The sequence below is a fragment of the Puma concolor genome, chromosome D4, assembly GCF_028749965.1.
Source record: "Puma concolor isolate L17-30 chromosome D4, mPumCon1.1.hap2, whole genome shotgun sequence".
NCBI lineage: Eukaryota > Metazoa > Chordata > Mammalia > Carnivora > Felidae > Puma > Puma concolor.
In genome coordinates, this window is record NC_141679.1 from 29,451,659 (window position 1) to 29,466,325 (window position 14,667).

At 40.9% G+C, this 14,667-nt stretch overlaps 1 protein-coding gene across 4 annotated transcripts in view; it reads right to left on the minus strand.

The window, feature by feature from the left end:
- The window catches only part of FANCC (FA complementation group C), a 271,193-nt gene that overhangs the window by 45,043 nt on the left and 211,483 nt on the right, over positions 1 to 14,667 (minus strand). For all 4 annotated transcript variants that reach the window (XM_025931652.2, XM_086685163.1, XM_086685161.1 and 1 more), the window contains one exon: positions 1,184 to 1,340. In XM_025931652.2, coding sequence (XP_025787437.1) covers positions 1,184 to 1,340 — 157 coding nt within the window. The remainder of the gene's footprint in view (positions 1 to 1,183; positions 1,341 to 14,667) is intronic.

A 14,667-nucleotide genomic window follows, 5' to 3' on the forward strand; every position in this document is an offset into this window, starting at 1 on the left:
ACTATAGCACCATCCACAGTCACCTGGGAGACCCCAGACCGTGAAGGCAGAAAGAAGCCTATGGAGTAAGAGAGAAAGCCTGGACAGTTACATATGAGAGCTGGGGGGTACCTACAAGGAACAATGGACATAGGAAGAAGGCAACTGTTTCAATTAGGATTCCCTAACACAGCCTCCAATTTGAAAGAGAAAGAAAACAGGATGTTCCAACTGAATTATAAAAAATAGAAGGTGTCTGGGAGGTGGGCATTGTGGAAACTGAGCCAACCTCAGAGCTTCCCCCTTCCAAAGTCTCAGCTCAAGTGGGGAGGTGAATACACTCTCCTGCCAGTTTCCTTGCCCCCAACTGAAGATCTGACTTCCCCATCTCTGAACTAATTTTCTCCGTCTGTACAGCAGGAAGAAAATCTGTGCGCCCTATCTTCCCCAGGTTATGACAGCTAATGAGAAAGCATGTTAGAAACCACAGGGGTTCTGGTAAAACAGAGGCACAGGGAGCAAGGCACCTCCCTTAGTTTTTGACTGGTTTTTTCAGGCAGCATTGGTCTTTATTCCTGCTCTTACAAAAATGCACATAAATTCCACAGAGTTGCCTCCTACAAAAGGAAAACAGCCCCACCCCTCAGGTTCTGAGGGCTGCCTGTGAACCCTGCCACCTAACACTGGATTAGGCAATGAGGCCATTCCATTTGGCCCACTGAGCCCCCAAATTCCCAGGCCCAAGAAGTCCCAAGTACAAGGGAGGATAGGCGAGCCACATCAGGGGAGGAGGGTTCAAGGCTGGAAGGCTTATACCAAAAGAAAACTTACAGAATTCTTCCTTGTTTTTGTTGCTTTAATATTTCTTCTAGGGTTTTGTTTTATTCCTCCTCTCATTCATAAGATCTTCATTTTTTAAAACTAACTTTTCATATGGAAATAAGAAATATTGTTTGAAAACAGTGTGCTCTAATATCAATTCTTGTGAATATGCAATAGAAGGTGCATCAGTCAAGTAAATCTAGAAGCCCCCATTTTCAATACACACTCCAAGTATGCAGAAAAGCCCGGCCACTGGTATTTCTACAACAAAATGCAGATACATTAAAATTCTCTGTTTACATTTCCCCTTGCTTTGAGAAAAAGAGATGATACCCAGCATCCTCTTTAAGGAGTTTTCTCCTAATCAAAGCCCAGCACGTACCAGCAATGAATCTTTCAAAAAGCATTCGATCCTTCTCAGGAAATTTCTCTCACTGGAGATTAGCTTTTCAAAAAGATGCAGTGTTGCTTTTTCAAGGCTGGGAAGGTGCCGAAGCCAGAGGCAGATGACAGCTGATGTGGGGAGAGAAATCTTCTTCCTTTCAGCAAAAAACAAACAAAATTTTAAACAGAAGAGGGTTACTGAGAAAGCAAGACTGAGAGAGATCAAAATGCAGTCACGAATCCAGCTTGTGAATCTTTTCATCATGGTCAGTAGCAGTTAATATTTATAGTATCCATGAAATTCACCAAGTGTCCATTTGCAAAATAATGTGAATTTGCTTCCAATTCAACTCAAGAAATCAGAGAAATGCTCAAAGGAAAAAAAATGCTTTCAAAAAGGATAAACAAATATCAGTGAAGGAAGAAAGTGATTAAAAAATAAGATGGAGGGGCGCCTGGGTGGCGCAGTCGGTTAAGCGTCCGACTTCAGCCAGGTCACGATCTCGCGGTCCGTGAGTTCGAGCCCCGCGTCAGGCTCTGGGCTGATGGCTCAGAGCCTGGAGCCTGTTTCCGATTCTGTGTCTCCCTCTCTCTCTGCCCCTCCCCCGTTCATGCTCTGTCTCTCTCTGTCCCAAAAATAAATAAATAAACGTTGAAAAAAAAATTAAAAAAAAAAATAAAATAAGATGGAAAAAGGCCTTGAGGTATACATCCCTAATTTAAAAAAAAGTTATGTTTGGAAGACATTTGTTGGGATGAGCACTGGGTGTTATACATAGGGGATGAATCACTGGATTCTACTCCTGAAATCATTATTGCACTATATGCCAATGAACTTGGATGTAAATTAAAAAAAAATTATGTTTTAAAGTACATCATAAAGATTTAATATGTGTAATCAGACCTGGGTTTGAGTCCCAGAGCTACCACCGACTAACTGGATGGCTTTTGAGAAAATTATTTAACCTCCAAACCTCAGCTTACTCATCTGTAAAATGGGCCTATCTCCCTCATAGTGTTCTCAGAAGTATCAAATGCAGTAATTATACATGTACAAAGATTAGCCCAATGCTTGACATCTAGTAAACGTTCAGTAACTGTATTTGCAAATCTGTTGCTTGAAAGTTAAAAAAAATTTTTTTCCTTTAGTAACAATTTCATATATGGTGGTTATGACCTGGTAGATCCAGAGCTGATCCCTACCATGGTACTCTGGGCCCCAAACATTTTGTGGAGCTGTGTTTCCATAGAAGAAGGTATGTGGAGGTTCCTCCTGTGTCAGGTCGGTGAATCAGGGGTTCTACCTCCTGGGAGGTAGAGTGAGGAGACACCTGTCTAACTCTGAGCCACTGGTGGCCGTCCCCACAGGGCCCTCCCTGTGAACAGTGGGCCTGTTCTGGCCTGGTGAGACTTCTCTTTCTTCTTTCAGCCCTACTTTCCCAAGGAAGGCCTCCTGCCTCTTCACCTGCAGCACCACAGACAGCAGAGTGCTTTCCAGGTTCTGCCAAAAATGTTTACTGCCTTTAGTAAGAAAAACAAAAGCTGAGGGCACAAAGCCTCCCTATTACCCAAAAACCCCTTCAGGGCTTTCCCTTCACCATGGCTTCTGGGCCATTTCTCTGCAGGAGCTGGCATGAAGCCCAGGGAATGGGTGCAGGAGCAGGAAATGAATAGGCGGAGTCACGGTGCAATTTCTCGTGATTTCTCTTTTTTCTTCTCCCTCAGCATAACTCCTGCAGACCTCTGTCCTGGATTAACTCTGGGGCAAGGCTAGACAAAGCTGATGAGTTGGAATGAGTCTCACAGAAGCAAACAGAGGGCAGGATAAAGGCCCCCCTCTGACTCTCTGATCTCACATTCTCACCCTGAGCTTCAACTCTCCTGGGAAGTCCTGCTGGACCCCTTTCCCCCATCTCCCCACGCCTGGCAAAGAACTGCCATGGTGCCCCCACCCCTGCATCACCTGGCACATCTGGGGGCCACACCATGGATGCCACTGGTGCTCTAGGCTGCAATTCCCATGCCACCTCCCCTGTTATAATCAATGGCAAGGAGCTGGTGGTCATTCACTCAAGGAAGATGACGGAACACTTCTGTGTGCCAGGTACAGGCCAGAAAACTGGGAACAAAACAGACTAGGTCTGTTTTGGGGCCCGGTGGGAGGTACACATCACATACACACACCAAAACTGAGAAAAAGGCATTAAAGAAAAGGACAGGCTGAGGTAAAACAGAATAAGAGAAGTGTCCCAATTTAGATTGGGTGGTCAGGGACTGCCTCTCCAGCTGAGCTGAGATTAGCTAGGTGAAGAGTAGCCAGAAGGGCATTCCAGCTGGGGGAATGGCAGCTGTGATGGTCCCGAGACAGGGAAGAGCAAGGTCAGAAGAAGAGAGAAACCCCAGAGTGCAAAGGTGAGGTGGCCTGTGATGAGGCGGTACCAAAGGAAGGAAGGCTCTGGGATTCTATTCAGTGATTATTCTGGCCTGAAGGACTTTACACAGAGGAGTGCCAGGATGTGAGTTACAGTCAAAGATCACTCCAGCTGCAGCACAGAGAACAGAGTGCGGGACTAGAATGGGTGCAGGGAGCCCAGGGGGAGCTGGTAGCTGGCGTGACCCAGGTGGCAGTGGAGAAGTGAAGAGTATCTGGAATGTATTTTAGCAGTAACATCAAGAGGAACTGGCAATGAATTTGATGAGAGGTGGTGAAGTTGAGATAGGAATCAAAGTTGTCCCAGGTTTCTTGAGCAACGAGCTGGATGGATCTAGCATTACTCCAATGGAAAGAAGGAAAGAGAAGATTTGTGAAGATTTACTAAGAGCTCAGTTTGGGGTGTACGAATTTACTTGTTTTTTAAATGTTTATTTTTGAGGGAGAGAGAGAGAGAGAGAGAGCATGAGCAGGGGAGGGGCTGAAAGAGAGGGAGACACAGAATCTGAAGCAGGCTCCAGGGTCCAAGCTGTCAGCACAGAACCCGACATGCGGCTTGAACTCACCAACTGGGAGATCATGACCTGAGCTAAAGTCGGATGCTTAACTGACTGAGCCACCCAGGTGCCCCATTTTTTTAAATTTATTTTTTAATAGAATTTAGAATATCTGAGGAGCGCTCAAAAAAGAGGGATAAAGTAGGCCCTTGAATATCCAAGTTCAAAGTTCTGGGGAGCTATCTGGGCTGAAGTTACATATTAAGGAACCGTCAGCCAGCATGGAGTGACACAAGAGTGGAGAACTCCAAGGGCCCATCGGGGAACTCCATCAGGGAAGAAGAGGGCCCAGGTCTGTGCCCTGAGCAGTGACAACAGGTAGATAAGGAGGAGTTGCAGACAGAGGAGGTAGGACATACACAAGCAGAGAATAATGTCATCCAGGAAGAGAAGGAAGGTCTGGCTCTGATCAGCACTGCTGAGACTGAGGACATGGGAGGGGAGGGAACCACATGCATTGCACTGGACAGGCCCCCTCTGACTTCCCCAAGGTCATGGTTTTGATAGATGCCAAGAGCAGTCAATGAGAGAGGATGGAAGTGCAGCCATTACTGGTGACAGGTCTTCAGAGGGACAGCTGTGACAGAAGCAACACCAGGAGGCTGCACAGAGGTGTAGTGTGTGGGACAGCAGAGCTGACTGGTAAGCCAAATGCAGAGGAACAGGAGAGGCTTAAAGACTGGTAGCCACCATTTATTAAGCATTCACCTGAAACCATGCTAAGCATGTTAACTGTAGTTTAATCCTACAAAACAGGTACCATTATTATCCTTATTTTACAGAAAAGGCTACTGAAGTTGGAGAGAGACCAAGGACTCACAGCTACAATCTGAACCCAGGAGGTCTGATGCTGGAGCTGGTTGTCTACCTAAGGTTATACATGAGCCTCTCCACTCTGCAGACTGAAGAGTGGAGGTGCTGCTTGGAACAGGGGCCCGGGCCCAGGGGAGCAAGCAGATGGACTTCCCATGTAAGCCAGATGCCCAGATGCCTGGACCCTGTGTTCACTCCCTCCAGTATTTAGGGAAGTCTTTTCAAAGTCTAGGCTGTCAGCCAGTTTTAGTCACATTAGTAGACCCTTGGGAGCGGTTTCCATCCAGCTTTCTAAAGTAGAACACTACTGGGCAGGGGCTAAGGGGATCTGTAGCCTCTGTCATGGAGCCAGGAAGCCCCCAAGAGGCAGGAAACTCTGAGGTGCATAGGGAACATGGCTGCTCAGTGGCTCCTCCCTTCCCAAACAGCAGGGATGTCTTTTGACCTGCATTCACCACATGTTATCTTTTTTCAGGATCCATATGAAATAATTATGTACATCATTAGAGAAGTTTCTCACTTCAGTGACAGTTTTCAGGCAGCACCATTCCTAGGCTCTCAGAGCAGCTGTGAGCATTAAATGTGATTTTTACCATCAGGTCACAGTGGCTGAGTGATGCCTGGCAGCACAAAGGTAGGAGCTGTTGGGAATGAGCAGTAGATAAACATGAACACATGTAACAAGGAAACTAAGGTAAAATGGTAGTTCCACCAAATATCTGAAATAAAAGATATTGCTTAAAAATTTATATAAGATCTGCAAAATTACACATTCAAGTCAGCAAATACATAATGCTTTTGTTCTATTCTCACAGTTTAAAAAATGTGTATGTTAACAATTATCTTTTATTGCCTCTGATTCAGACTACACTCGATTATTTGCTGTGAATTATTAAATTTATGGACCCATGTTTAGTATTTGAATGAAAACAATCTATTTTGCCCCCCAAACACCAGAAAATAACTTTTTATAATCAATACTGGTTGCAGAAATCACCAAGTCAATATGATCTTAATATATTTGCATAACAGAATTTGACTGGACCAACATATTCAGATTATATAAAATGTTCTAAAAGTGTACCAGGTTGGTTTTGAAATAAAAAAGGCAAATTACATTATATGTCAATTATATCTCAATAAAACCAGGGGGGGGAAGGCAAATTACCAAAGAAGAAATGCAAAAGGCCAATAAAAATATGGAGATTTCAACCTTGTTAATAGTAAAGCAAGGTAAACTAACATAGCTATCATTTTCATCCTCACACATCAGTAAAGTTTCAAAGAATGACATCCATGCTGAAGTAGGTACAGGGGACATATGTTCTCAGAGGTGAGACAGGGAACGGTTTTGTTCATTTGGTTGTGTCATACCACATAATGAACTGTGAAAGAGACATCTTCCTGGCCTTCATAACCATACTTTTGTGACTCTGCCTGCCAGAAATAAAAGCATCACTGGGAGGATATTCACTGCAGCAGTACTATAAAAACAAAATTAAAAACAGTTTGAATGCATCCGTTGACAAGCAGCTGAATAAATTAAGGTCCATTCATATCAGGGAATATGTTCCTATTTTATAAAAATGAGCTGGATCTATATCCCTTGAAGGTTATCCAAGATATATTGGTTAAAAAACAGGTTCCAGAGTCATGTGTAGGGTGTGATGCTGTTTTTGTTTTTTGTTTATGTAACTACTTAAAAAAAGACAAAAATTGTTTTATACAGATGTCTATGTCTCCAAGAGTATAAGGTATGGTTATCAGAAGTACTAGAGGGTGATAATGAGGGGATAACTAAAGTTTTCTGCATACACATCTGTACTGTATTGTCTGACCAGATAAAATGAATATACATTTCTATGGAAATTTAAAAAGCCAATTATCAGTATCTAGCCTGGATACTGATCAAAATAATGGATTCAAGAAAAACATGATAAGCTAAAAACTTGGCTCTCTCAGACTTCTAGCTAATCAGGGGAGGTTTTCTGCATTATAGCTATGTTTTAGGAAAATGAGATTGGGTGTTTGGGACTTATGTGTGGTACATTATAATTTTCTCATTTAAAATACGAGGAAGAGGCTCCCAGTCAGTGCTTTCATGTGGAACATCTGAGCCTTAGTAACAACTTCTGACACAAAGCAGGGAAGCCTGACAGGGCACTCTGCTGTGTCCAACATCTTCTGCTATTAGAGTCTTCTAGATAGATGGCTCCTTGGCATTTAGAAAACTGTACTTTGTCTCTCCAAAATACTGAGACTGTTGTTTGCCCCATCTTTTCCAAAAAGAGGCAGTATAATAAAGAAATTAGTTCAGGTGCTTATTAAATAATTTTGGCTCCAAATGTTTTTTAATAGCTGTAATAAAAATAGAACGCGGAATTCAATTCTCTGCAAGAACAGTTCCTAATGAGGGCAGTGCCTGTTGGTAGGGAATGCCAGAGAGGCAAAGGGAAGGAAGAAGCTTCCTCACTCAAGATAAACACAGGCAGTATTCACCTTTCCAAACCAGAAAGAGATCAGGGCCATTTGGGTTGCCAGAGAAGCCCACAAAAATTGGGGTCAGCTTTTCTGGATAACTACTTAATTCCAAGGCACTAGAATGTATTCTTTCCCAAAGGTGTATTTCCATGAAAACTTGATCTAAGAAGCATGCCAAATTTGAGGACTGTGCCATTATCACCACTTACATGTGCAGAGAGATTACTTTTCAAAGCAAACAGCAGCAACACCAAGCAAACACAAACCCAAACACACTGTAATGTCTATTACAAATCAGTATCAGCAGGTTTTAGTTGAAAAGTCAACTTTTTCAATGACTAATTTTGTTATCCTATTAATGTAAAAAAAAAAAAGAGGCTCTCAGGGAGTCTCAATAAATAAATAAATAGAAATGGGAGTTTTAGTTACTACTATACTTGTTTGCTACCTTTCTGTCCATGGTATTACACTAGCCTTTCATTTATATACATTCGCCTATATTATTCAACAACACTGAAAGCCTGAGTTTTCTTATCTGAGCTAAAAAAGCACATTCACAGTCGCACCGTGAGGCCAGTTGGTTCGTCAGTCCTGCATCCATTCTTCCTTTGATTTGTTCAATTGATTCATTCATTCTAGTATGTAGGAAAAAAGTCTCCATCCAGTCATCAAACTTCTCAATATTTTTGAAGCAATGGATTTAGATTTACCTGAGACGTCAGGTCATGCTGAATTACTTACACTCCACAGACTTAATGGAAGGATTTCAGCAGCTCTCCCAGAAAGGTTTTTTGCAACCTGCAGCCTGCAGGGGGCTGTGATAGCAACACCAGGGATAGACTTGAGAAGTTAGGTTTGATTTTTAGGCCAAGAATAAAAAATTTCTTCTAGGTTATCTAAACCACAGAGAGGGACAACCATCTGCTGTTTAAAAGAACACAGGCAGCCCATTTCTGAAAATACATGACTGTATTTGGAAGCCAAGGCCAAAGACACCCGGCCAATGGTAAAACATGAAATTCCACTGGTGTACTGTGGTAGGCAAATAGTTGGAAGTCTAAACATAGGGCAGGGTGCACTGGTCAAAGAAAGTATGTAGTTTCTAAATGACCACACAGCACATGTGGGGAACTGTTCAAGGGGCGGGGGGGGGGGGGTGGTGCGGAGAAGAGTTGGGTGTGGGGGTGGTAATCTGCACTGACTGATTGAATCAGCCTCCCCATGTCAACATGTGGCTGGGATGCTCAGTCCATGGGAAAGTGTCCATGGAAAGGCTCCAGCCCTTACGCCACTGCTTGGGGAACTTGCTGAGCTGAAGCCATAGGAATTGGACAAGTTGAAGGCCACCCAGCATTTCTGGACTGTCTGTCCCCTTTGGATTAGCAGACATAATTTTCCAAACCAAATAAATTTTATTAGTTGCTGAGGGAGAACATGCTATCAGAAGTAAAATAAACAGCAAAGGAGTTCAGGCCCACTCATGAAGCCACTGCCCTCAGCTTTCCATCTGAGCACTGTGGGTGGAGCAAAAGTAGCTATTTTCTGAGCACGTCTCTTCCTCACCAGTAATTTCTGAAACAGCTTTGAGAGATTTCACAGGGAATACCTAGGGGCATTCTCCTCCCATTTCCCTTTAATTAAATTCTTGCTGAAAAAGGCTGAAAGTATAGGTTGCTAAGACCCTATAATTTGATGAAATGTATTACTAAATAAATCACAAATAGAGCTGCCATGGTGAAAGACAAAGAGCATTTTACTTAAAAATAAATACTTTGAAAAACTGCTTTGGAAAATGAAAGCTGGTGGGGTAAGCCATTGGAGACTGAAGTATGAAATGGTATGAAGGGCACACACATGTGGAGCACATTTATCACATTATACAAGCTTTTAAACTGATTATTACTCAGTCTTTTACATAAATAACAAAGATAACTGATCAGACTCCTTAAGGAAACTCACTTTTTGGGTACATTTTGACAGAGGTTTAGAGTAGATAGAAAAAAAGACTGCATATTTTAACCATGAGAATTATGTTTTGACTTCTTTTTCAACATCAAATAATTTAACCTTCTATCTCTTTTTCTAAGATATTACCTTAACAAATTCCTGTACTATAACATTTCATGTAAAATGAAATTAAAACTTATATTCTTACATTAATTTTTAAGAGTGATACATGAAAAACAGCATATACTCCACTGGTAACTACTTCCTTCGGGTTAACTGAAAGAATGATGATGGTTTTGAGGTGTTATTTTCCAAATACGATGATATAATAAAAATCAATTTAAAGTTGGAAAGAAGATACACTTATATAGAGCAAAAAAATCCCCCCAAGCCCCAAAACTCAATAAAACCTTGGGAGTAAAAAATGCCTAACACCTACATATGTGGAAAATATTTAAAACACTCTTTTAAGATCAAAAAGTAAATCTGAACAAACCAAAAGACATAAGTGTTCCTGGATAGGTAGACGAAAGCCTTAATGTCAGAAAGATGTCAGTTGTCCCTCAGTTAACCTATATATTTAACATAAGCCTCCCCCAAATAACATTAGCTATCTTTCCTAAAGCTAGGCACACTGGTTTCAAAGTTTATTTAAAATATAAAACAAGCAAGAATTGTCAGAAAAATCCTGAAAAGTAAGAGAAATGGAGAAATAGCCCTATTTTATATTAGGTATATTAGAAAGGCTCCACCATTAAAACAAAGTGGTACTGGTGTGTGAATATACAACAGGTCAAAAAAAAAAAAAGAGGGAGAGAATAGAAAATAACAAAATAGGCCCAAATGCACACAGAAATTGAATGTATGATTAAGGGAGAGAGGAGTTTGCATCTTTTATTACACTGGAGATGGCAGAATGCTCTATAATCTGACGGTGGGGAAAAGTAACCATATTATTTCAACAAATACTTTACAAAACAAAAACAAAGAGAAATTGGGAACCTACAGATTGAAAGAGATTTTTGAACCTATCAGCCAAATTCAGCTTTGACTTCTGATTCCAAAAGAATCAACTGTAAAAAAAAAAATGGGGGACAATCAAGAGAATTTACTGTCTGACTAAATACATGATGGTGCTAGGGGCGCCTGGTTGGCTCAGCCAGTTAAGCACCCAACTTAATTCAGGTCATGATCTCATGGTTTGTGAGTTGGAGCCCTGAGTCGGACTCTGTGCTGACAGCTCAGAGCCTGGAGCCTGCTTCAGGTTCTGTGTCTCCTCTCTCTGTCCCTCCCCCACTCACATTCTCTCTTTCTCTCTCTTTCTGTCTCCCTCCCTCCCTCTCTCAAAAAATGAATAAATGTTAAAAAAAATTTTAAATAAATACATAACGGTGCTATGGAATTAGTATCAATTTTTAAATATAATAATGGTATTGTAGTTATATAGATTTTCATATACGGCATATGGAGACTTCCAGTCTCCTGTTGTGCATGAAAGGACCTTGGAAGTGACCGCTCTGTCTTAACAACAAGTACAAAGCAAAACAGACTGAAAAATCAACAATTCTTCTTGCATCCTTAAGAGAGGGTCAGGACACAGGACAAATCTTGGCCCCCAAGACTGGAAAGACAGACAAGCAAATACAGGAAATTGTGACTTACTGGAGTAGAGATCCACAAGTGGTAACTGCCATGGGAACCAGTGCCCAGGTAGGAAAACCTGAGTTGTAATTAGTGAGTGGTTGGAGGCCCAGTGTGGATAACTCTTGAGAGTTAAAAATTCCAGTGGGATCCAGTTATGGAAGGGTCCCACAAAATTATGAAACTTAGGAGCTTAACCAGGTCCTCAGAGTAAACAGTGGGAGTAATTCCACTTCTACTTTAGGTTTTGAATACAATAGAGCACTCCATTCTTAAATTGTTTTCTTTTAACGTTTATTCATTTTTGAGAGACAGAGAGAGACAGAGCATGAGTGGGGAAGGGGCAGAGAGAGGGAGACACATAATCTGAAGCAGGTTCCAGGCTCTGAGTGTTAGCACAGAGCCCAATGTGGGGCTTGAACCCATGAACTGTGAGATCATGACCTGAGCTGAAGTCGGACGCTCAACTGACTGAGCAACCCGGGCACCCCTAGAGCACTCCGTTCTTAACAAGACCTGCCTTCAAGGGAAACTAGTTAATCAGAGCCCAACCTCATATGGTATTATCAGAACCTAATAGACGTAGGGGAAGACAAATAACCAATTCCAGTCAGCTCTGGACAACTAAGTTAGGCGGAGAAAAAAACCTGAGGAATCTCATGAAGTTCACAGTCCAGAGGCATAAGCTCACTAAAAGACTGAGACCTAATTAAAAGACTATAGAACACTTCCCCTCCTCTCATATCTCACCACCAAAATACAAAAGCCTATTCACAGCAGTTGCTGTTACCTAGTACAGCATATCTAGCTATCAAGAAAACAATTACAAGGCATAGCAAAAGGAAAACAACAACAACAACAACACAGTTTAAGAGACAAGGCAATAATTATAACCAGACATGCAGAGATGTTAGAATTATTAGACTGGGAATTAAAAGCAACTATGATTAATATGCTAAGAGCACTAATGTATAGACAGCATGTAAGAACAGATGGGCAATGTAAGCAGAGAGAAGGGAATCTTTAAAAAAAAGTACTATTAGAGATCACTAACAGAAATGAAAACACTAACAGAGATGAAGAATGCTTTTGGTGGGCTAAATAGTGGACTGGCTGAGGAAAAAATGTCTGAGCTAGAGGATATATCCACGGGAACCTTAAAAACAAAAAAACCCAAAAAAACAAAAAACAACAACAAAAATACCCGAAAAAACAAGAAACAAAGATTGAAAAAAACAGAACAGAATATTCAAGGAATGTGGGACAACTACAAAAAATATATGTGTAATTGATGTACTAGAAGGAAAAGAGGGAGAGAGAAAAACAAAAAAATTTTGAAAAATGACGGAGAAATTTCCCAAATTAATGTCAGATACCAAATCACCATTCCAGGAAGCCCAGAGAATACCAAGTGGGATAAATGCCAAAAACTGCTCCTAAGCATATCACTTTGAAACTACAAAAAAAAAAAGAAAAAAAAAAGAAAAAAAAAATCAAAGATAAAACGTCCTGAAAGAAGCCAGAGGGAAAATACATCTTAACTATAGGGAAAACAGATAGGATTATATCCAACTTCTCAGAAACCATGCAAGCAAGAAGAGTAGACTGAAATATTAAAAGGGTTGTGAGAAAAAAAAAAATACACAATCTAAAATTCTGTACCCTGTGAAATTATTCTTTAAAAGTGAAGGAGAGGGGCACCTGGGTGGCTCAGTTGGTTGAGTGACCAACTGTTGATTTTGTCTCAGGTCATGATCTTGTGGTTTGTGAGTTCAAACCTCACATCGGGCTCTGTACTGACAGTGTAGAGCCTGCTTGGGATTCATTCTCTCTCTCTCTCTGTCTCCCTCTCCCTCTCCACCCCTCCCCTGCTCCCACCCTCTCCCTCTGTCTCTCTCAAAATAATAAATGAATGAATGAGTGAATGAATGACATGACACAAAAACAGATGCTCAGATCAATGGAACAGAATAGAAAATCCAGAAATGGACCCACAAACATATGGCCAACTAATTTTTGACAAAGCAGAAAGACTATCAATGGAATAAAGACAGTCTCTTCAGCAAGTGGTACTGGGAAAACTGGACAGAGACATGAAGAAGAATGAACCTGGACCACTTTCTTAAACCATACACAAAAATAAACTCAAAATGGATGAAAGACCTCAATGTAAGACAGGAAGCCATCAAAATCCTCGAGGAAAAAACAGGCAAAAACTCTTTGATCTTGCCCACAGCAACTTCTTACTCAACACATCTCCGGAGGCAAGGGAACCAAAAGCAAAAATGAACTACTGGGACCTCATCAAAATAAAAAGTTTCTCACAGCGAAGGAAACAATCAGCAAAACTAAAAGGCAACCGACAGAATGGGAGAAGATATTTGCAAACGACGTATCAGATAAAGGGTCAGTATCCAAAATCTACAAAGGACTTATCAAACTCAACACATAATAATCCAGTGAAACAAATAATCCAGTGAAGAAATGGGCAAAAGACATGAACAGACTCTTCTCCAAAGAAGACATCCAGATGGCCAACAGATACATGAAAAAATGCTCAACATTACGTATCATCAGGGAAATACAAATCAAAACCACAATGAGATACCACCTCACACCTGTCAGAATGGCTAACATTAACAACTCAGGCAACAAGAGATCTTGACGAGGATGTGGAGAAAGAGGATCTCTTTTGCACTGCTGGTGGGAATGCAAACTGGTGCAGCCACTCTGGAAAACACTATGGACGTTCCTCAAAAAATTAAAAATAGAACTACCCTAAGACCCAGCAATTGCACTACTAAGTATTTATCTAAGGGATACAGGTATGCTGCTTCGAAGGGACACATGCATCCCAATGTTTATAGCAGCACTATCAACAATAGCCAAAGTGTGGAAAGAGCCCAAATGTCCATCCATGGATGAATGGATAAAGAAGATGTGGTGTGTATATAGTGTGTGTGTGTGTGTATCTGTGTATATACACACACAGATACACACACACACACACACACACACACACACACACACACACACACACAATGGAGTATTACCCAGAAATCAAAGAGAATGAAATCTTGCCATTTGCAACTATGTGGATGGAACTAGAAGGTATTATGCTAAGCGAAATTAGTCAGAGAAAGACAAATACCATATGATTTCACTCATATGAAGACATATGTTTTGTAAGATACAAAACAGATGAATATAGGGAAGGGGAGCAAAAATAATATAAAAACAGGGAGGGGGTCAAAACATAAGAGACTCTTAAATATGGAGAACAAACAGAGGGTTACTGGAGGGGTTGTGGGAGGGGGGATGGGCTAAATGGGTAAGGGGCATTAAGGAATCTACTCCTGAAATCATTGTTGCACCATATGCTAACTAACTTGGATGTAAATTTAAAAAAAATTAAATAAATAAAGACATAAAAAAGAGAGAAGAAAAATAATATAGATGAGATATTCAGATCTACATAAAGAGCATCAAAGAAAAAATAATAAAGGCAAAATAAAAACTTATTTTCCTATTTTCAATATTTTATTTATTTATTTATTTATTGAATTTATTTTATCTATCTATCTATCTATCTATCTAGTTAGAGAGATCGTG